The 21,979-nt window shown below is 38.7% G+C and overlaps 1 protein-coding gene and 1 long non-coding RNA gene across 2 annotated transcripts in view; one reads left to right on the forward strand and one right to left on the reverse strand.

Annotated features, from left to right (window-relative positions):
* wdr35 (WD repeat domain 35) overlaps positions 1-21,052 on the forward strand; it is a 102,884-nt gene extending 81,832 nt beyond the window's left edge. Inside the window, exons 22-27 of the mRNA XM_060853877.1 lie at positions 2,486-2,596; positions 3,739-3,903; positions 6,907-7,047; positions 9,551-9,707; positions 18,258-18,498; positions 20,596-21,052. Coding sequence (XP_060709860.1) covers positions 2,486-2,596; positions 3,739-3,903; positions 6,907-7,047; positions 9,551-9,707; positions 18,258-18,498; positions 20,596-20,746 — 966 coding nt within the window. The 3' untranslated portion in view covers positions 20,747-21,052. The remainder of the gene's footprint in view (positions 1-2,485; positions 2,597-3,738; positions 3,904-6,906; positions 7,048-9,550; positions 9,708-18,257; positions 18,499-20,595) is intronic.
* Positions 1-21,979, reverse strand: part of LOC132834835 (uncharacterized) — a 27,518-nt gene continuing 5,539 nt past the window's right edge. The window contains exons 2-3 of the long non-coding RNA XR_009647251.1: positions 2,639-2,673; positions 1-250 (exon numbers count right to left, since the gene is read on the reverse strand). This is a non-coding gene — a long non-coding RNA (uncharacterized LOC132834835). The remainder of the gene's footprint in view (positions 251-2,638; positions 2,674-21,979) is intronic.

Genomic DNA, 21,979 nt, shown 5'->3' on the forward strand with positions numbered 1-21,979 from the left:
GTCATAGAGATGTGTAGTTTACTACTGTTGCTGACATGCCTCCTCAGAGAAGTGACATTGATTTTCACAGAGCACAAACCTGCTTCCTCTCTCAGGATGATAGCATTTATTATTTTCTCACTTTGCCAGTGCTCTTGCTGTTGGCCTTTTCGGCAGCCAGCCCAGACTGCAACCATACCTATTAGGTCCACGCTAGAAATCTTCATCCAAAACAAAAATTGCTGGAGAAAGTCAACAAGTCAGGCAGCATCTGTGGAGAGAAAGCAGAGTTAACGATGTGGCGAGGTTGTTTCCATTTGTGGGAGAGTGTCAAACCAGAGGGCATAATCTCAGAGTAGACGGTCAACCGTTTGAGACAGAGATGAGAAAGAATGCCTTTTGTCAGAGACGAGTGAATCTGTGGAATTCTTAACCACAGAGTGCTTTCAAAGATGAGTTGTTAAGAATATTCAATGTTGAGATAGAGAGAATTTGAATTAAGGTAATCAGGAGTTATGGGGAAAAGGCAGGAAAGTGATGTTGATGATTATCAGATAAGGCATGATCTCATTTAATAGTGGAGCAGACCCAATGGGCAGAGTGATTGACTTCTGCTCCTATGCCTTATTGTCAGGGAGTCATAAAATAGAATAATGTATTTGGCCTTGTCCTTACCAATCTACCTGCAACATATGCATCTGTCCATGATGGTATTAATAGGAGTGACCATCGTGTTTTCAGTTTGTGGGTACCCTCCATAATGTTATGTGGTACTACCAGTTTGCTAAATGAGACAGACATCAAACATATCTAGCAATTCAAGGCTAGGCATCCATGTAGGTGTGTGGGCCTTCAGCAGCATTTACCCCACTGACATGCAACTGGTATTATGGAAAATTGACCAGAATACTCTGTCCAGAAAAAGCAGGACAAATCCAACCTGGCTAATTACCACCCCTTCAGTTAATGCCAGTCATCCGCAAAGTGATAGGTATTATCGAAAATCTGTCATCCAGCACCAACTGGACATTAACCTGCTCACTAAGCTCTGGACCTCATTTCAGCGCTTTTGTCTGTGTTTGGACCAGCACAGTATATGAGGGGATCTGATGCCACTTCCTTTTACATCAATTGCAGCATTTGATTGACGTCACACTCAAGGAGCCCTAGCAAAATTGGAGTCAATGGGAATGAAGAGAAAACTTTCATTTAGTTGGAGGCAAGCCTAGCACAAAGGGAGATGGATGTGGTTGTTGAGGTCAATCACCGAAGCCACAAGATATCATAAAGAGGGGTTCCTTATGTATTGTCCAGACTCGCCTGTCTTCAGCTGCTTTAATAATGACCTTCCCGCCAGCATAAGGTTGTAAGTGGGGATGGTTGTGAATGATTGCTCTATGTACATCACCATTTATGACACCCTAAGCAGCAAGTAACATCTGTGCTGCACAGTGACCAGCCATATTCAATGACATTACTATCACTAAAACCCCTGTGCTCAATGTACTGATATAGCCATTTATCAAAATCTGAAGTGAACCAGCTATATAAATATCATGGCTACAAATACAGGTTGGAGGCTGTTAATTTTGCAGTGAGTAACACATCTCCTGGTAACCATCTACAAAATCAAGTCAGTAGCATGATGGAACAGTCTCCATGTGCCTGTATGTGTGTAACTCCCAACAACACTCAAGAGCTCAACACCATCCAGGAAAATGCAGCCTGTTGGATTGCTTCCTGGTCTAACTCGTTTAACATTCATTTCCTCCACAACCAATGTACAGTGGCACCAGTGTGCACCATCAGCAAGATGCACAGCATCAACTCACCAAGGCTCCTTAGATAGCACCTTCCAAAACCACTACCTGTACCATCCAGAAGATAAGGGCAGCAGATACATGGGAACACCACCATTTGCAAGTACTCCTCCATCCTGACTTTATATAACTATATCACTGTTATTGGGGGAAAAAAAAGTCCTGGAACTTCTTCCCTAACAGCATTATGGCTGTACAAATGTATTTGGACTTCAATGGTTAGAGAAGGCATCTCACCATCCGCCACCTTCTTGGGGATGGTCAATAAATGATGGACTGTTCAATGATGCACTCATCCTGTCAATAACTAAAAAGTAAATTACATCAGCTATTAGATATTTATTTCTGCTAAACAATATATTTTTAAGTCATGACACTGGTTCAGAATCGTCCCACTAATAATTTCAAGCAGGATTAAGTTGAACTATTGTGAACTGAGCTTTTAAAGTAAAGTTCACGTATTCCAAACATAAAGCAAATCTCTGGAATTTTCTTATTGGCAAGATGAACAAAACAAGGCTTTCAGAGTGAAAGATTTGTCTTTGTCTCCCTTTCCACTCAGAATTCCTCTAGCACTTGGATGTCAGAAGGAATTTTCTTCAGTTATTTAGATCTATAGTAGTTCTTTTGTACAGTTAAGACTTTTTGACAACAGAATTTTGAATACTTTGACTTTTTTTGTATAGGATATAGCCCACATGTTTGTTACTGTGGGTATGTGTGAGCAAGCTGTCGCTGCATTCCTCAAATGTAACCAAGCTAAAGCTGCAGTTGAGACCTGTATACATCTGAATCAGGTAGGATATTAAAAAAGAAAAAAATATAATTTAATACAGTACCTTTTTAGTGCGTTTCTTCATTTTATTTATGAATTCTGAAACAATGGAATGAAAACATATTGTGACATGACTAAATGTTCTGGAATTGAATCTTACATGGTGGCAAACAAGGTGCATTTGAAACATAACCAAATAGATTGACTACAAACCTGTAAATTCTTCTATCGCATACCAATGGCAGGCAGTAAGAGCAGGGGAGATTCCTAGCCAGTTATGCAATGGTAAGAAATTTAGAGTCTCTACCATCACCATCCATAGCTCCAGATGACAACATGCATGGAAAATTGCATGTTGCTACAACATATTGAACTTCCTACATGAACTGTCAAACACCACCGTTACTAAAATACAGATTACATCATGGTCAAGCATAATGAAATGTAGAATTATTTGACAAAAAGAGACCATTCAGCCTATTATACCTGTTCAGGTTGTTTGGAAGAAGTGCTTGAAAGCTAGCAAATTATTTTGTTCTTTTTCAAGTATTCATCCAGTTGTCTTTTGTCTGTAACATTTGAATCTGCCTTGATCACATAGTAGACAGTGCATTCCCTACTATAACGACTCAATGCTTTTGCAAATATTTTCTCATGTTACTTCAGGTTCATTTGTCATTTACCTGATTGTTTACCCCTCTAATTTCTCAGTAAACCCTTTAAGATTTTGAACACCTATCTCAAAGCTCCTCTTAACTGTCCTAGGGAGAGCAACTTCATTTCCTCTGATCTGTCTACGTAACTGAAGTCTTTCGTCCCTGGTGCAATTTTATTAAACCTCTTCTGTAGTCTCTCTCTAAACTTTAGACATCTTCCTAAAGTGTGGTCCCTGAATTGGCCACATTACTTCAGCTGGAGTCTCACTGATAAAGATCAGTATTTTGTCTTTTATATTCTATACATATATTTACAAAATAAAGAATTCTGTACAACTTTTAACAGTTTTATTTAAACTTACTTTGCCACATTTAAAGACTTGTGAACATGCCCTACTTACTATTGATCATGTGCCCCTTTTAGAAATGGATCATTTAAATATTGTTACTACTTCTCACCAATATTAATGCAATCACTAATTTTGACTATTTTCTCAAAACATTCCAGTGGAATAAAGCTGTTGAATTGGCCAAGAATCACAATATGAAAGAAATTGGATCCCTTTTGGCTAAGTATGCATCTCATTTGTTGGAGAAGAATAAAACTTTGGAAGCAATTGAACTTTACCGAAAGGCCCATCATTTCCTTGATGCTGCAAAGCTCATGTTTAAGGTACAGCAGTACTCTCTCCATAACTGGGGATATCTTTGGATTTCATAGAGGCATGTAAAGCATTTTACATCTGTCTGCATATTTGCATAGAAATTTATGAAAACTACTATTCAGATTTAAAAGTAGAAGTACATGTTGTTCTGCTATAACATGTATTTTTGTTAATGGAGATTCACTGTAATACGATTGATGAATTAGGGACAATATTTCTAAAGCGTGAACTTTTAAAGCATGTATTGGTTATAAATTGATCCCGGCCCCATTAGTTTATATGGTGCTGCTATTAAGTGATTTGCTTATAACATGGGATTGCATGAGAACAGAACTACTCTGTTATAGCAGAACCAACTGTATAGCAGCAGGCGATTTTCTACAGTTGGTTTTGCAACTTCTATCCAATATTTTAATTATCTAGTTAAATTTTGGAGTGATACATACATACATTATCTTTATTTCCTGGCATTTAGAAGGAGAGGTGAATCTAAAAAAAAATAAAATTTGAATAGACAGGGTAATTGTTCCTGATGACTGGGGAGTTAAGAACTAGGGGCCACAGTCTAAGGATGCAGGGTAGGCCATTTGGGACTGAGATGAGGATTGTGAGCCTGTAGAATTGAAAGCAGTTGAGGTAAAAACATTGAATGTGTACTAGAAAATGCATGATATGGTTCTTTGCCTTAAAGTCATCAAAGGCTATGGGTGAAAGTTGCAACAGGGTATAAGAGTTGGGACAGTATATTACAGTTTTATAAGTCACTGATGAGGCCACACTTGGAATGTTGGGTACAGTTTTGGTCACCCTGTAGTAGGAAAGACATAATCAAACTGGAAAGAGTACAAAGAAGATTTATGAGGATGTTGCCAGGACTAGTAGGCCTGAGTTATAGGGAGAGGTTGGCCAGGATAGAACGTTATTCTTTGGAATGTAGGAGAATGGGAGGTGACCTTATGGAGGTGTATAAAATCATGAGTGGCATAGGTAGGATGAATGCATATACTCTTTTTCCCAGGGATGTGGGATTGAAAACTAGAAGGCATAGTTTAAAGTGAGAGGAGAAAGATTTAAGAATGATCTGAGGGGCAACGTCTTCACGCAGAGTGTGTGGCATGTATGGAATGGACTGCCAGAGAAAATGGTTGAAACAGGTACAATAGCGACACTTAAAAAAAAAAGACTTGGATGGGAAGGGTTTAGGGGAGATGGATCAAATATGGGCAATTGGAACTAGCTTAGTGTGCACCATGGTTAGAATGGACCAGTTGGGCCAAAGGGCCTCTTTCCATGCTGCATGACTCTGTGCCTAGTTGTGTGTGACATCACATGCAAGCCCAATTGCACTGTCAGCTGACAGGATTTGGAGTTGCACGATGTCAGAACTTACTTGATTCATGTTCTCCTTCCTCCCCGTCAATCTCTGACATTCTTTCAGTTAATGTCTCCTGTAAAGGGTACGGATGAAAATGTTTTATTTCTTTTTAAATTCACTAGCAACCTTTTAATATTGTGTCACTTGTGACACAGTATATTATGATTTACTGCAAATATTTGGCCTTCGTTCATTCCCAAAAATGTTTTTAAGTGTTGATTTCAGAATTTGCTTTTGAATATTTCATGACTGATTTGACTGTCAGTGAGAAATGTTGATGAGTTAACCTATACCAAGACTTTTACACTATTTGATTGCAACATTATCTATAAATACAGCTGGATGAAATCAGATACTGTGCTAATAAAATAATACCTGTTTGAAGTCTAGTTTTGGTTCACACTTTGGTGCTAATTGCTGAATACTAGAAATTGAATTTGTTTGGGAGCATTTAAAGAGCATCTGTATTTTTAACATTTAGGTTCTGATGTGTAGAATTTTCATTGAGTAATGCATATGTCTTCACTCACCATCGTTACTGTAGGGTATGCTGGCTAGCACAAAGAGGCAAGTTTCTGAATAGTAAGGGACAAAGAAGAAAATGTTTTCAATTCAGTACTTCATCTACTGGAGGAGGAGGTTTAGCTGAGGAGAGATATTCTGTTTCTGCAGTTGAGAGATGGTGTTCACCTTCTTTAGCAACTGGTGTTGTTTTACTGTTTTGCCTGATTTTGGGTCCTCCACCTATTCCTTCTGCAGATTAAGGAGAATCTTTAGGAAGGTACACATGATATCTTCTCTCCTGGTGGTTATATTAGGTATCCAGTGAGCTACAGTAGCACTTTGTTGAGGTGAAGTCTGCAGATAATTTCCAGAATAAATGTTTAAGATTGGTAAATCTTGACAAAGTATCCTACAAAGTGTCCCAATTAATTTTAAATGTTCTCTCTATTCTTCGAGCAAGTGAGAAGTAAAATGTGATAATGTCTTTAAGTAGTGCTTGAAATTTTGAGCAATGCCGCGTGATCCAGAATCTACTAATGTCTGTTGGGATAGGCTATTGGGTCAGCACTATCCATCAGAATATGCGTGAGTGACTACCAGCAGGTAATTGAGGTGGTATTAGGTCTCTTAATTTTCTTCAAGCAACCATTTCAAAATAAGCTTCAGTTGTTTTATTATAATGGCATGTCGTATTAAACATGAACAAACCACCATAACAGCTCCAGACCCCATCTTTACAGAAGCTTTTCAGCATCTGAAAGAGCAGTCAAAAGTTGCCTCATGCTTGTTTCAGTAAAGATTCTTCAAACTGCTAGATTTGTCCTGTTCACACAAGGGCCAGATCCCTTATACGTGGTGCCTTACTGTTTCTGCTTTCTAATTACCACAGGCACAGTTCAAAAAGCCACAGGAAGCTTGTAGACAAATCTTAGTCAAAGTAATAGCAAGTTAGTGTTGCTCACCATTTATTATTTGTGATTTTGTCTTAAATAATTCATAGGGTATTTCTTTCTTTATTTCTAAAAAATGAGTTAGATGTCAGAGTTGATTAAAAGTTATACTATGTTTATCTATTCTACAAGGTTTTTGAATATTCTCTTCCTGAAATCAACTATTTTGTCATTTTATTTAGATTGCTGAAGAAGAAGCAAAAAAGAGAACCAAGCCGTTACGTGTTAAGAAACTTTACGTGCTGGCAGCACTGCTTGTGGAAGATTATCATGAACAGATAAAGAACACTCAGAGAGCAAAATTGAAAGGCAGACGATCAGAGGTATTGCATATAAAAAAAGCTGATGTTTAACTCTGATCAAGTGTTCCAATTTCACCAATGTAAGTTAAAATATACAGCTGTAGCTGTTAAAAATTGATATGTTTTAGTTTTCTCATGATGTGGAGGAGCCGGTATTGGACTGGTGTGGATTAGTTAAACATCACACAACACCAGGTTATAGTCAGGTTTATTTGGAAGGACTTGCTTTCAGAGCATTGCTCCTTCACCTTCTCAAGATAATTTAAGATTTTATAACAAAAGGTGACATCTCAGCTCAGACTGCGCATTAAAGGTGTGAAGTCAGAGTCTGTCGGTATCCATTCTTGAGTCAGACTGGTTCTATTTCCAAAATAGAATTTCTAAAATATTACCTGTATTGACTGCCTGCAGATTGTGCTTTTTTGAGCAAAATAGAATGTATCTGCAAATATAATTCTGCAAATACAAATTCATCCCATAGACGTACGTGTGTGTGTGTGTGTGTGTGTGTGTGTGTGTGTTTGTTTGAGAGAATGTGTGTATGAGAGAGGGTCTGCACGACTACTTAAGTGTGTATGTGAGAGTGTATAGTGTAGTGGGATCACCCTCACATTTCAGTGGTCAGGGACATTTGGCCTCAGATCTTTGGGTGATTATCCTCCAAGCAGAGTTCAGGAAAGGCATTAGCGCAAAGTGGCCAAGCAGAGTTTGGTACCCATGAGGACGGCCTCAACTAGGATTTTGGGTTCATGTTACACTACAGATGACCCCACTACACTATATACACACACACACACACACACACATACACACACACACATACACATACACACACACACACACACACACACACACACACACACACACACACACACACACACACACACACACACACACACACACACACACTCTCTTACGTACTCACACAGACCTCCTTTCATAAACACTCAAGCAGACATTTTCTCTCTCTCTCCAACACACACACACACACACTCAGACCTACGCACACACCCTCTCACAGGCTCATTCTCCATCATACTCACACGCACACTTTACCAAGCTTTCACACACACAAACACACACTCTCTCACATGCACTCACACTCACATGCACACTCTCTCTCTGTCTCTCCTGCACGCGCACACATATATAAGTCTATTGAATGAATTTGTATTTGCAGATACGTTCTAATTTAGTCAAAAAAAGCACAATCTGCAAGCAGTCAATCCATATAATATTTTATAGATTCCACTTTGGAAATAGAACCAGTCTGACTCAAGATTGGCATACAGATTCTAACCTCACACCTTTAATACGTTGTCTGAACTGAGATGTCACCTTTTCTTATAAAACCTCAAGTTATCTCAAGAATGTGACTTAAAAGAAGTTCTGAGATTTACATATTAATGAATTGAAACCTGCAACCCATTCTAAAAAATGAAAGGTTTAACAATAATCCAGGTTTGTTCAATATATCATTCAGACACATGACACTGTAATCTTTTGCTATAAATTCTGTGTCTTATGGTCTTATGCTCCACAACCACCTGATGAAAGAGCAACGCTCTGAAAGCTAGTGCTTCCAAATAAACCTGTTGGACTATTATCTGATATAGTGTGATTTTTAACTTGGTTTTCTCAGTAAAGAGCATTGATATTTTTACTGCGTACTATACCTCCTATTCAGCTAGAGATAGTGAGATGCTTACAACAGCCATACAATATCATGGCTATTGGCCTCAGTGTGCCTAAAGGAATATTCTTTATGTTTGAGCACACAGATTAAGAGCGTATTTTAACTCAATTGCCTCGGGTAGAAATTGAATAATCAGGTAATTAAAATTACCCATGGGATTTTGCTATACTTTTTTTTAACCTTCACCCACTGTTCTGCAGAAAGCTGGAAGATTGTGGGCTCCTCTAAGTTTGAAGGTCAGGGTCCGACTGCAATTATAACTGCATGGAAGAGTCATTTTAGCTACCTGCCAACCTAGTGGAAAGAGGAGTCAAGGTCCAGAGGGCAGCCAGAGGTTTATTATTAAGTTTTTGAAGAACCAGGTTGAGCAGGATGCCCTGTTCTGAGCTCAGCACTCTTCCAAGCACATAACAAATGCCTCAGGTCATTCTTTCAGCATGCCATTAGATAATTATTATGGGTGGGAATCATCTCTCCCATTCTACACAACCTGACTAAGCCAGTTCAGTGTATGTACAGTGTACAGACTTAAAAACTGACACATTGGTGAAGTAAATAGGTGTAATTCAAAAATAAAACTCGCATGTTAGAAATTTAGATGTAAGAATGATTCCTTACAAATCTATAATGTTTAATATTCTGAAGATGTGCTTAGATATTTATCATTGGTTTGTTTCCAGGCCACATTCCAATTCCTAAAATGAATTGACAGATTTTATCATAAATCCAAAATATTGGAAATTTCCAGCACATCAACCTGCACCCAAGAGAAGATTGAAGGATACTGTGTGCAATATTGTGTGCTATATTTCTTGTGTGTTGTTTCAGGCTACAACAGCTCTAGCTGGGTTACTTGAAGAAGATGCTTCTTTGTCAGATAATCGTATTATTGATAATGCTTGGCGTGGGGCTGAGGCATATCACTTCTTCCTGCTCGCACAGCGTCAGCTTTATGAAGGCTACGTAGATGCTGCAATGAAAACTGGTGAGTATTCTTTGAACAAAATAAGTTAGCCTAGACAGTCTGCTCTGTTATTGACATGAAGTTAGAATTATTTCTGGTGGGCAGATAATTTGGCAGATAAAGAGAGAGATTGGGAGGACAGAACTACGTCCACTGAGTTTAAGTGGACCTAAACTCAGCATTGAGGAAATAAAACTGTATAACTGCTCATGTGAGGCAAGCAATGTATGGATAAGCCTAGTGAAGAGCTTCGACACTGACTGTAATGATAAAATATTGCATTTACAGTATATGTAGTGTCTTCTCACAGAGCCTCTCAGACTGATTGGGCGCTATGTCGACTCCACTTTGGAGACAGTGGTAAGTGGAGTTGAAAGGGGTTATTAACGGACATTGCCATCAATATTAACTGGTTTTAGTTTTTTATTTACATTGCAGTAATAACAAGGACTATTATAGAATAGCTTTTTAAACTTTTCAGAAGAATCTAAGTCTGTGTAAATGTTGTTCTGCCAACTGACAATAAAGATTTAGAGATAAGTGGATTGAAGTGCAGATGGGGGCAGGACTTTAAAGCCCTGTCAGAACATTTCTGACAAAGAGACTTAAAACACCATATCTGTTTCTCCAGCAATTTTTTTTCCTTCTCATCCTGACTTCTTCATTTTCTATCATTGACCATAAAACCTCCTTCAACACCTCTCCATTGTCACTCAACTTCATTAGTCAGATTTCATTTTTATCCATCCTGTCAGAGAACCATCTACAATCTCTTTTCATTCGAGTGGTATTTGCTGTAATGCACTAAAGATCTGTCTCTCTATTTCTCATCTATATGTCCAAAGCGGCATCATCTGAAAATGTCAGTTTTCACATGTAGACTAATGACACACAGATATACTGAATCACTAACTCTAATCTAGACACCATCATGGACTTAAAATTGTCAGGTTGCTCTTTTGACTTTGGGTTTAGGGTGAAAGAATTTTCCTATAACTAAATATTGAGATAACCAAAGCCATTCTTCCCATCCCTCAAGTTGTTCTCTACTCACTGGCCATCCCTCTTTGTCAAGTGTCGGAGCTGATCTGAAAACAACTTCCAATCACATGTCCACCACAACATCCCTAACATCACCTGGCTTTCCTCTCCCTCAACTCATCATCTACTGAAGTCTTTATCTATTCATTTTGTACCTCTAGACTTGACTGTTCCAATGCATGCCAGGCCCACCAGATTCAAAAACTCCTCCCCATAAATGAGGCAATCCAAGATTCCACCTCCTGTGTCTTAACTCTCAACAAGTCCTTTTAACCATCATTCCTGTACTCAGTGGCCAGTTATTGATAACTGAAGTAAGGTGTGCCTCAAGTTTAAAATTCTCCTCCTTGTTTTCAAATCCCTCCATGGCTCCTGCCTCACGTAACTTTAAATTTTCTCATACCCTGCAAAGTTTTGGTGAGATCAGTGTTCCACCAGTTCTTTGATTTTAATGGCTTAACTATTTTCAGACCTGTCTTCACTAAGTTCTGGAGTTCCCTCTCCAACCCGCCCTGCCTCTTTGCTGTTCTTTCTACCTTTAAGGGTCACCTCAAAGCTACCTTTTTCAATAAGCTTTTGGCCATCTGTACTTGGTACTTGGTCACCTGGCTCATTGCGAAATTTTACTTGATGACTCCCCTTTGAATTGCTTTGAGATGTTTTCTCCATAGGAAATTCTACAAAATACAAGCTGTTGGTTTTTATTTTCCGAAAGGAGTTGATTATACTTTTTAATTTTGATCAAATCTTTGGTCATCACTTAAGATGACAATTAATATTTTAGACCAGTCAATGTCATCCAGGATAATGCCCATCATCTTGAACAACTACATTAATCTATTTACGGGTAGTCGTTTGCTAACTTTTCAGCTGCTTCATGACATTTCATGTGTTCCAGATTGAGCTGATTTTGCTGTCAAATGTATAAACACATCTCTGTAATTTCTAATTGGATTAGCTTTTGTTGGGAAAGGAAGCAATGGACTTTGAATTGCTGATCTTGCACTTCTGGCTGAACAAGATTGTGTTGAGTTCTCCTTAGAATACATTCAGATCAGGTTGACTCTGCTTGACAGAAACATTAAGTGGGGTGTTCTGTATGAGAATGGTCAGGAAATGACTGTATTTTAAGTTCATTTCATTATATTTCCCTTCTTAAATGCAAGTATGTACAGTACACGAGTGACACAGTGATGCATGATGGGTGAGCTTTTTAAAAATGTTTCAGTCATTTCCAAAATATTCAGTGGTATTTGTATCTGAAAGCGTTTTTCTCAGCTGAGTTGTCATACTTGGTTAGCAATATTCCTTTTCTGCTTTCAGTCAATTCTACAGCACTGTCATGCCGTTAATCTTATACAGCGGTACCACAGTGGAATGTCTAGTGCATCTTCCATCAACTGTTCTATTTTACTCTGGTAAACCGTCATGGAGACACTGATTTATTTTATTAAGCAGTCTGTTATATTTTATGTTGCTACAACACTGCCTTTTCTTGTAAAATAGCTTGCAGCACCACTTTGAACATTGAAACATCTGGTTTTAGTTTAAATATTTATCGATCGTAAATGCTTGAATGTCATCCACTTGCATTTATTTTGCGCCTTTCATGAGCTTAGGATATCCCAAATTGAAGATGCTACAAATAATTAGTTTTTATTTCCTAAAAGTATGCAGTGTCTGTCAGAATTAACAGTTCTCAATGTATCTTTATGCATTTATCAATAACAGAATTTGAGAGAATGGCCACGAAAAGTACAAACTTTCATATTATAGAAGAACGTTTATTGTTTATTTGCAGCTTGTCAGCAAAAGCAAGGCTTCCATTTCAAAATTTTTGAGATGTTGAGCTGTTTTAAAATCTGTTTTGGTTAACCTTTGGAAATATATATTTAAACTACAGTATATTATTGAAGTTAGGATATTTGCCTTTATACATTTTGTTCACAGGAGTTAAATTAGGCAGAACTGTATAGTAGAATAAGCAGATATTAACTACCTCATATGATCAGAAAATTGCTCTGCATGTTCACATTTTAGTTAGTTAATTCTAGGCAGAGTTATTATGGGGTCAGTAGCATAGTGGTAATATCACTGAACCGATTATCCTCCGGTCTTGACTAACACTTTGGCATGATCACAGCAGTTAGTGAAATTTCAGTACAATTAACTAATAAATTTGGAATTGAAAGCTAGACTTTGTAATCATACCATGAGACATTTGTCATTTATATTAAAAAAAAATGACTCTCTAATGTCTTTTAGGGAAGGAAATCTGCCATCTTGTTTAGTTTGACCTATACTTAATTCCAGAGCTATTATGATTGACTCTGAACTACTCTCTGAAATGGCCTAACAAACAGCAGGTGAACAGCAGTTGACAGATGGTGGCTTAGCATCTTGCTCTCAACTGCAATTAGGGAAGGCCAACAAAATATTGAATTTACTAGTGATTTCCATGTCTGATGAAAGCATAAAACATGACTAATGAAGATTACATTATATAGAATATCACTGTGGCATGTAATTGTTTCGTGAACAACTGATGGTTTTTGCCCTTTTAATTTTCCTTAGTATAATTATTTAATGAATAAAAAACATTTACTAATTTACGTTAATGACCTTTGGTTCTACTTTATTGGCTAACAAAGTAATGATCTTTGTATGAGCTGAAAAATGTGTTGCTGGAAAAGCGCACCAGGTCAGGCAGCATCCAAGGAGCAGGAGAATCAACATTCGGGCATAAGCCCTTCTTCAGGGCTTCCTGAAGAAGGGCTTATGCCCGAAACGTCGATTCTCCTGCTCCTTGGATGCTGCCTGACCTGTTGCTCTTTTCCAGCAACACATTTTTCAGCTCTGATCTCCAGCATCTTTCTCCTAATAATCTTTGTATACCTTGTATATGGTTCAGTTGGCTGGACGTCAACAGTGTGGGTTCACTTCCTGCACTGGCTGAAGTTACCATGAAGGACTCTTCTTCTCACCTGCTTCTGAGATTTGATGACCTTCAGGTTAAACCACCACCAGTCATGTCAATAAGAGAACAGCAGTTTGGTAAAACTACTGTGACTTTAGTTTATTTACTATATCTGTTGATCTTTCTGGATTAAGTATTTAACATTTGTTACCTCATCCACAGCTACTCAGCAAAGCGTTTTGATCCATAATTATTCTTCTTTATATTTCTGTACATTTAAACTCTAGTCCAATTCTGATTTGTTAATTGCATACTTATAGTCACACTTTTTTTTTGTATTGTCTTTCTAAGCCCAAAATGAGCCAAAGGGTTTTTTTTAACGATGAAGTATTTTTCAAGTATAGCTACTTGTTGTCATGGCACAATTTTTTTCATTTCTGTATAATACTTTATAATTCTTTATAATTATCAAATTCCATTTCCCACACGTCTGTCAGTTGCGTAACCTTTTTACCAATTTTGCTTGTCAGTACGTCAATGCAAATTCATAGAGTCATAGAGATGTACAGCAATGAAACAGATCCTTCGGTCCAATCCGTCCATGCCGAACAGATATCCCAACCCAATCTAGTCCCACCTGCCAGCACCCGGCCCATATACCCATTCAAATGCCTCTTAATTGTACCAGCCTCCACCACATCCTCTGGCAACACATTCCATACACGTACCACCCTCTGCATGAAAAAGTTGCCACTTAGGTCTCTTTTATATCTTTCCCCTCTCACCCTAAACCTATGCCCACTAGTTCTGGACTCCCCGACTCCAGGGAAAAGACTTTGTCTATTTATCCTATCCATGCCCCTCATAACTTTGTAAACCTCTATAAGGTCATCCCTCAGCATCCAACGCTCCAGGGAAAACAGCCCCAGCCTGTTCAACCTCTCCCTGTATCTCAGATCCTCCAACCCTGGCAACATCCTTGTAAATCTTTCTGAACCCTTTCAAGTTTCACAACATCTTTCTGATAGGAAGGAGACCAGAATTGCATGCAATATTCCAACAGTGGTCTAACCATTGTCCTGTACAGCAGCAACATGACCTCCCATCTCCTGTACTCAATAATCTGACCAACAAAAGAAAGCATACCAAACGGGCCTTCTTCACTATCCTATCTACCTGCGACTCCACTTTCAAGGAGCTATGAACCTGCACTCCAAGGTCTCTTTGTTCAGCAACACTTACCATTAAGTGTATAAGTCCCGCTGAGATTTGCTTTCCTAAAATGCAGCACCTCGCATTTATCTGAATTAAACTCCATCTGCCACTTCTCAGCCCATTGGCCCATCTGGTCCAGATCCTGTTGTAATCTGAGGAAACCCTCCTCGCTGTACACTACACCTCCAATTTTGGTGTCATTTGCAAACTTACTAACTGTACCTCTTATATTCGCATCCAAATAATTTATGTAAATGACAAAAAGTAGTGGACCCAGCACCGATCATTGTGGCATTCCACTGGTCACAGGCCTCCAGTCTGAAAAACAACCCTCCACCACCACCCTCTGTCTTCTACCTTTGAGCCACTTCTGTATCCAAATGGCTAGTTCTCACTGTATTCCATGAGATCTAACCTAGCTAACCAGTATCCTATGGAGAACCTTGTCAAACACCTTACTGAAGTCCATATAGATCACATCTACCGCTCTGTCCTCATCAATCCTCTTTGTTACTTCTTCAAAAAACTCAATCAAGTTTGTGAGACATGATTTCCCACACACAAAGCCATGTTGACTATCCCGAATCAGTCCTTGCCTTTCCAAATATATGTACATCCTGTCCCTCAGGATCCCCTCCAAAAACTTGCCCACCACCGAGGTCAGGCTCACCGGTCTATAGTTCCCTGGCTTGTCTTTATCGCCCTTCTTAAACAGTGGCACCACATTTGCCAACCTCCAGTCTTCCGGCATCTCACCTGTGACTATCAATGATACAAATATCTCAGCAAGAGGCCCAGCAATCACTTCTCTAGCTTCCCATAGAGTTCTCAAGTACACCTGATCAATTCCTGGGGATTTATCCACCTTTAACCATTTCAAGACATCCAGCACTTCCTCGGCTGTAATCTGGACATTTTGCAAGATGTCACCATCTATTTCCCTAAGTCTATATCTTCCATCTCCTTTTCCACAATAAATACTGATGCAAAATATTCATTTAGCATCTCCCCCATTTTCTGTGGCTCCACACAAAGGCCGCCTTGCTGATCTTTGAGGGGCCCTATTTTCTCCCTAGTTACCCTTTTGTCCTTAATATATTTGTAAAAACCCTTTAGATTCTCCTTAATTCTATTTGCCAAAGCTATCTCATGTCCCCGTTTTGCCCTCCTGATTTCCCTCTTAAGTATACTCCTACCTTCTTTATACTCTACTCAGGATTCACTCGATCTCTCCTGTCTGTACCTGACATATGCTTCCTTCTTTTTCTTAACCAAACCCTCAATTACTTTAGTCATCCAGCATCCCCTATACCTACCAGCCTTCCCTTTCACCCTGACAGGAATATACTTTCTCTGAATTCTTGATATCTCATTTCTGAAGGCTTCCCATTTTCCAGCTGTCCCTTTACCTGTGAACATCTGCCTCCAATCAGCTTTCGAAAGCTCTTGCGTAATACCGTCAAAATTTGCCTTTCTCCAATTTACAACTTTAACTTTTAGATCTGGTCTATCCTTTTCCATCACTATTTTAAAACGAATAGAATTATGGTTGCTGGCCCCGAAGTGCTCCCCCACTGACACCTCAGTCACCTGCCCTGCCTTATTTCCCAAGAGTAGGTCAAGTTTTGCACCTTCTCTAGTAGGTATATCCACATACTGAATCAGAAAATTGTCTTATACACATTTAAGAAATTCCTCTCCATCTAAACCTTTTAACACTATGGCAGTCCCAGTCGATGTTTGGAAAGTTAAAATCCCCTACCATAACTACCCTATTATTCTTATAGATAGCTGAGATCTCCTTACAAGTTTGTTTCTCAATTTCCCTCTGACTATTGGGGGGTCTATAATACAATCCCAATAAGGTGATCATCCCTTTCTTATTTCTCAGTTCCACTCAAATAACTTCCCTGGATGTATTTCTGGGAATATCCTCCCTCAGCATAGCTGTAATGCTATCCCTTATCAAAAATGCCACTCCCCCTCCTCTCTTGCCTCCCTTTCTATCCTTCCTGTAGCATTTGTATCCTGGAACACTAAACTGCCAGTCCTGCCCATCCCTGAGCCATGTTTCCGTAATTGCTATGATATCCCAGTTCCATGTTCCTAACCATGCCCCGAGTTCATCTGCCTTCCCTGTTAGGTCCCTTACATTGAAATAAATGCAATTTAATTTATCAGTCCTACCTTGTCCCTGCCTGCCCTGACTGTTTGACTCACTTCTGTTCTCAGCTGTACCCGTCTCAGTTCGATCTCTTTCCTCACTATCTCCCTGGGTCCCAACCCCCCCACCTTACTAGTTTAAAACCTCCCAAGCAGTTTGAGCAAATTTCCCTGCCAATATTTTAGTCCCCTTCCAATTTAGGTGCAATCTGTCCTGTACAGGTTACTTCTACCCCAAAAGAGATTCCAATGATCCAAAAATGTGAATCCTTCTCCCATACACCAGCTCCTCAGCCATGCATTCATCTGCTCTATCCTCCTATTCCTGCCCTCACTAGCTCGTAGCACTAGGAGTAATCCAGATATTACTACTCTTGAGGACCTCCTTTTTAAATTTCTGCCTAACTCTCTGTAATCTCCCTTCAGAATCTCAACCTTTTTTCATTTTGGAATTGAAAATAATGACCTGTGAAGGCTCTGTTGAACTTACTGTCTCTATCTCTTTCCATCTGTCTATCCGTCTCTCAGCAGTAGTTCCTTTTTTTTTTGCCCATTTTTGATGCAAGTTTGATTTGTGCCAATCACTTTTCTCAAGCAGTAATTTCCATTTCTTTCTGAATTAGGAACCTTTTAATATTGTCATTTGTGCAAGATCATCCTGCATAAATTGATGAGGCTATCTTGTTAATTGCTGAAAAATATCTCTACCCAAAAGACATAGTTGTGTTAATGGAAGTAACATGTTCATAAACCAACAAATTCAGAAAATTAGAAATAAACATGTTCACTGCAAAGACATTACATGAATTAGTTCACACATCTCCAGGATTTAGAGCTTCCTGTGCCTCTAAGGGAATTCACTTTTTATTTTGTTGATCTAATTGTGAATGGAATTATACATTCTATCTTTAGTATAGAGATCTGTATTCTAAACTCCCATTCAAATGATTGCTTTAGATCAAGGCAGAATAACAGACTATGCTATTCCCCAAGTCCAATCTTAATCCAGAAGGCCAGTTCATAAGAGGATCCCCTGAGCCACGTGAGTGAGATTCAAAACATATGGATCAGAACGATCAAAGCAAATACATGTGCAGTCTAATATCCTTCAATATAGTTTAATTTTGAGTCATTAGTTTGGAGGTGGTCCTTTGATTAAGATGAGTCTTTTGATTGTATGTGCTTATTGCAGCTAGTTTGTCATGAAGCCAAACAATTTTGTTGTAAATTTGCAGCACTTCATCTGCGGGACTATGAAGACATAATTCCCTCAGTGGAGATTTACTCTTTATTGGCCCTCGCTGCCTGTGCAAATCGGGCTTTTGGGACATGTTCAAAAGCTTTTATCAAGCTTGAATCTTTAGACATGCTGACTTCAGAACAGAGGCAACAATATGAAGACCTTGCCCTTGAGATCTTCATCAAGCACAGTCCTAAAGATGGCAAGAAATCCGATTTGGACAGTCTCCCAGAAGGGTTGGTGTAAATTGTTTGTTTTTAAAAAAGGATTATTGCAATAGAAGCCTTAATATGGCAAAACTTTCCGAGGTGCTTCAATGAGAAAATGGACATTATTAAATAGTAGAAGGGTTAGGGAAGTGACTAAATGCATAGCCTACAGATGCGAAGAAACATTTTGATAGTGGGATAGGAAGAAAGAAGAGCTTATGAGAAGCATTTCTGTGTACAGTTTGAGATCAAGGTGCTGAATGCTGTGCCACCAAATTGGAGTTGAAGGACAGTACACATGTTGACACATGTTGAAAGGTTCTTCAGAGGAGGAAAGAAATAATGAAGGTATATAAAACTTTGTAGCTTGAGAATTTGGAATCCAGTAAACTGGAAAATTTGAAACAAAGTTAATGGGGCTAGGAGTACAGGAGAGTAGGGCATTGTTTGGGATACAATGTGAGAAGTTAAAGTTTAAATAGAGTGGCGTTCATCCAAAGACAGCAAGGGGTGACCTTATAGAGGTTTACAAAATTATGAGGGGCATGGATAGGATAAATAGACAAAGTCTTTTCCCTGGGATTGGGGAGTCCAGGACTAGAGGGCATAGGTTTAGATGAGAGGGGAAAGATATAAAAGAGACCTAAGTGGCAGCTTTTTCATGCAGAGGGTGGTACATGTATGGAATGAGCTGCCAGAGAAAATGGTGGAGGCTGGTACAATGAAGAGGCATTTGGATGGGTATATGAATAGGAAGGTTTTGGAGTGACATGGGCCGGGTGCTGGCAGGTGGGACTAGATTGGGTTGGGATATCTGTTTGGCGTGGACAGGTTGGACCGAAGGATCCGTTTCCATGCTGTACATCTCTATGAGTCTATGTGAGCAGCATGGATAAAAGTTTTGACGGGTGAAGTGGCAGGTATTGGCTTTGAAATGTAAAAGGCGACCTTGACAATGTATGAGATATGTTTTTATGATTTTGTGTATCAAACTGGACACCCAGGATACTTGAAAGTCCATTGCAGCCTGCATAAGCAGATGGAGAAAGGGTTGAAAATTGGACAAAATGTAGAGTTTGTTTATTGGGGTCTCTATAATCAGAAAAAGTACAGCCATCCATTTAAATTAGAGAAATATTTTGGCTGATGTTGAGTAGTGAAAGAGGTCAGTGGGGATTATAAACTCAGGACTGAAAGAAGGTAAGGTTCAACTCCTCAGCATCTACAAGGAAATCAGTTTAATGGCTAAGCATATTCTGCTATGAGCTGTAGTCAAGATGAGAAAAAAGATAGGCCATGGATGAAATCTCAGTGCTATGAGAGTGGCCCAGTGGGTGGACAGGGAATACTGCCAAGCCTTTTCCACAGTACTTGTTAATTAATTCCCAGTAGAAACTAACATTCTGCAGCTAAAAGCAGCAACATAAACCTGAGAAAATTTCAGTGAGTCAAAATTGGTCTGAACTGTGCAAGAATGCTCTTCTGTGTTTTGATTTATACAGAAGGTTAGCCATGACATTTGCTGACGAAAGCAATTGAAGTTTAAATCGTAATTAAATATACAAAGTATGTTGACATACTTGTTGGAATTTTGAGATAAAATATTTCTTTTGCTTCAAAAGCTATCCTGTGGTGACGTGCTGTCACACAAATTTTGAGTATTAATAATGTGAATCATTTCAATTGGAAATTGAAATCAGACACTGATCCTGGTATCTGGTGCTTTGTATAAATAAAGACATCTCAGCCATTCTTAAGCTAGCAGCTTGGGTTAATGAGCTGGATGGCTGGTTTGCAATGTCACCAACAGCGTGCGTTCAATTTCCACCATTGGCTGGAGGTTACTGTGAAAGATTCTCCTTCTCAACCTCTCCACTCGCCCTTGGGTAAACCATCATCAGTCATCCCACTCTAATGAGGAAACCAGCACGATGATCCTGTAAAACTATGGTGCCTTGTCTTAATTTTGAATGGGTCAGTTGACAAGTTGAAGAGCTGGTTTTAAAATACTTTGATTTTGCCTTTTTGGTGGATGACAACAATGTAATCTTATAATTATTGCAAAGCATTTATTGTAAACTTTGTGTTAACGAAAATACAAAATTTCTCATTTCTTTCCTGCAGAGGAGAAGGGAAACTTCCAACTTGTGTTGTGACAGGTCGGCCAATTGCAGACTACCAGTTCTGGATGTGCGGTGTCTGTAAACATTGTGCTCATGAACAGGATATAAGCAACCATAATTTTTGTCCCCTGTGTCATAATCCTGTAGGATAGATCAGCAAAGGCTAAAGTAAACTTTATTTTAAAAAGCAGTATTGGTTTAGAAATGCCTGCACAGATTTATTATGGCATTCAAATAGTTGTTTGAAGAATTGTCTGTATTTTTGTAATTTACAGCCCCCTCCAAAGTCTCATTGAACTAATATCACAAGGGATGTTTGTATTATTTTCCAGTTCAGAAACATACAGATATCAAACATTCCCAAGTCATTCAAAGTGTACTTAAGCAACATGAAATTTCTTAAGATGTATGATATACGTACTAACTAGCATCAAATTTATACTTTTTTCTATTGATATGCGTCCAATTCATTTTCACCAAGAGTATTAATAACTTGCAGATAGGAGATGTTCATCTTGTTAGTCTGGTTTGAATTAAAGTCTAACTCTGAGATAAAAACCAAATGTAATTTGTCTTTGTTTTATATTGCTGCAGCATCTCTACATCTCTGTTCCGCCATTCAAATTTTATAGCTTGGAAAGCCTTTTCATATTGATTCCTATCTGGCTTCCTAAAGTCTAAGTTCTGTAAACTACAGTGTATCTCCTACATGATTGGTTTAGTCGTCATCCCCAGACTTGGTGAGTCACAAAGCTCCAGCAAAGATCTTCTGCCAAGTAATCCTGGAAAGCCTTTTCTCTTCATCTTTACTTTTTTTTCTTTATCATCAAATACATTATGAAATCTCTATCTTGCTTCTTTATCTTCATTAAGAATTATTGCCTGTGTTGTCACAAACTATGTAAATCTTGAAGTTATCTGCTGCTTCCCTCCTCTTAGCTATCAACTCAGTTCTGACTAGTTTCTTTCCCATCACCTCAACAACAGTGCTGCTTAAACTGCAGGCCAACCAACTTCTTGAGTCTGATACGAACATTGATGACTGCCTTCTCTCATTCACTTGCTCCCTTTCAAAATCATCAACATCACACCTATTAAAAATAAAACTCTCACACCTGAGTTCATTGCTCCCCCATGTTCAACCTTCCTGTTCTCTCACATTGTTGAGCACATTACCCAAAGCCATGCCCATCATTTACACAGATCCAGGTTTGAATGGCTCTAAGCGGGTTTAACATCATTTATAGCCCATTATAATTGCTATAACCAAAAATCACACAACTGTGACTACCTATGTCTGAAAGAATTATAAAATTTTACAGAAAGAGGTTATTTAGTGCCTTTACTGACTCTTAGACAAAACGGTTGTAATTAGGGCCATAGTT

Source organism: Hemiscyllium ocellatum, chromosome 3, assembly GCF_020745735.1.
Source record: "Hemiscyllium ocellatum isolate sHemOce1 chromosome 3, sHemOce1.pat.X.cur, whole genome shotgun sequence".
NCBI classification, from domain to species: Eukaryota; Metazoa; Chordata; class Chondrichthyes; order Orectolobiformes; family Hemiscylliidae; genus Hemiscyllium; species Hemiscyllium ocellatum.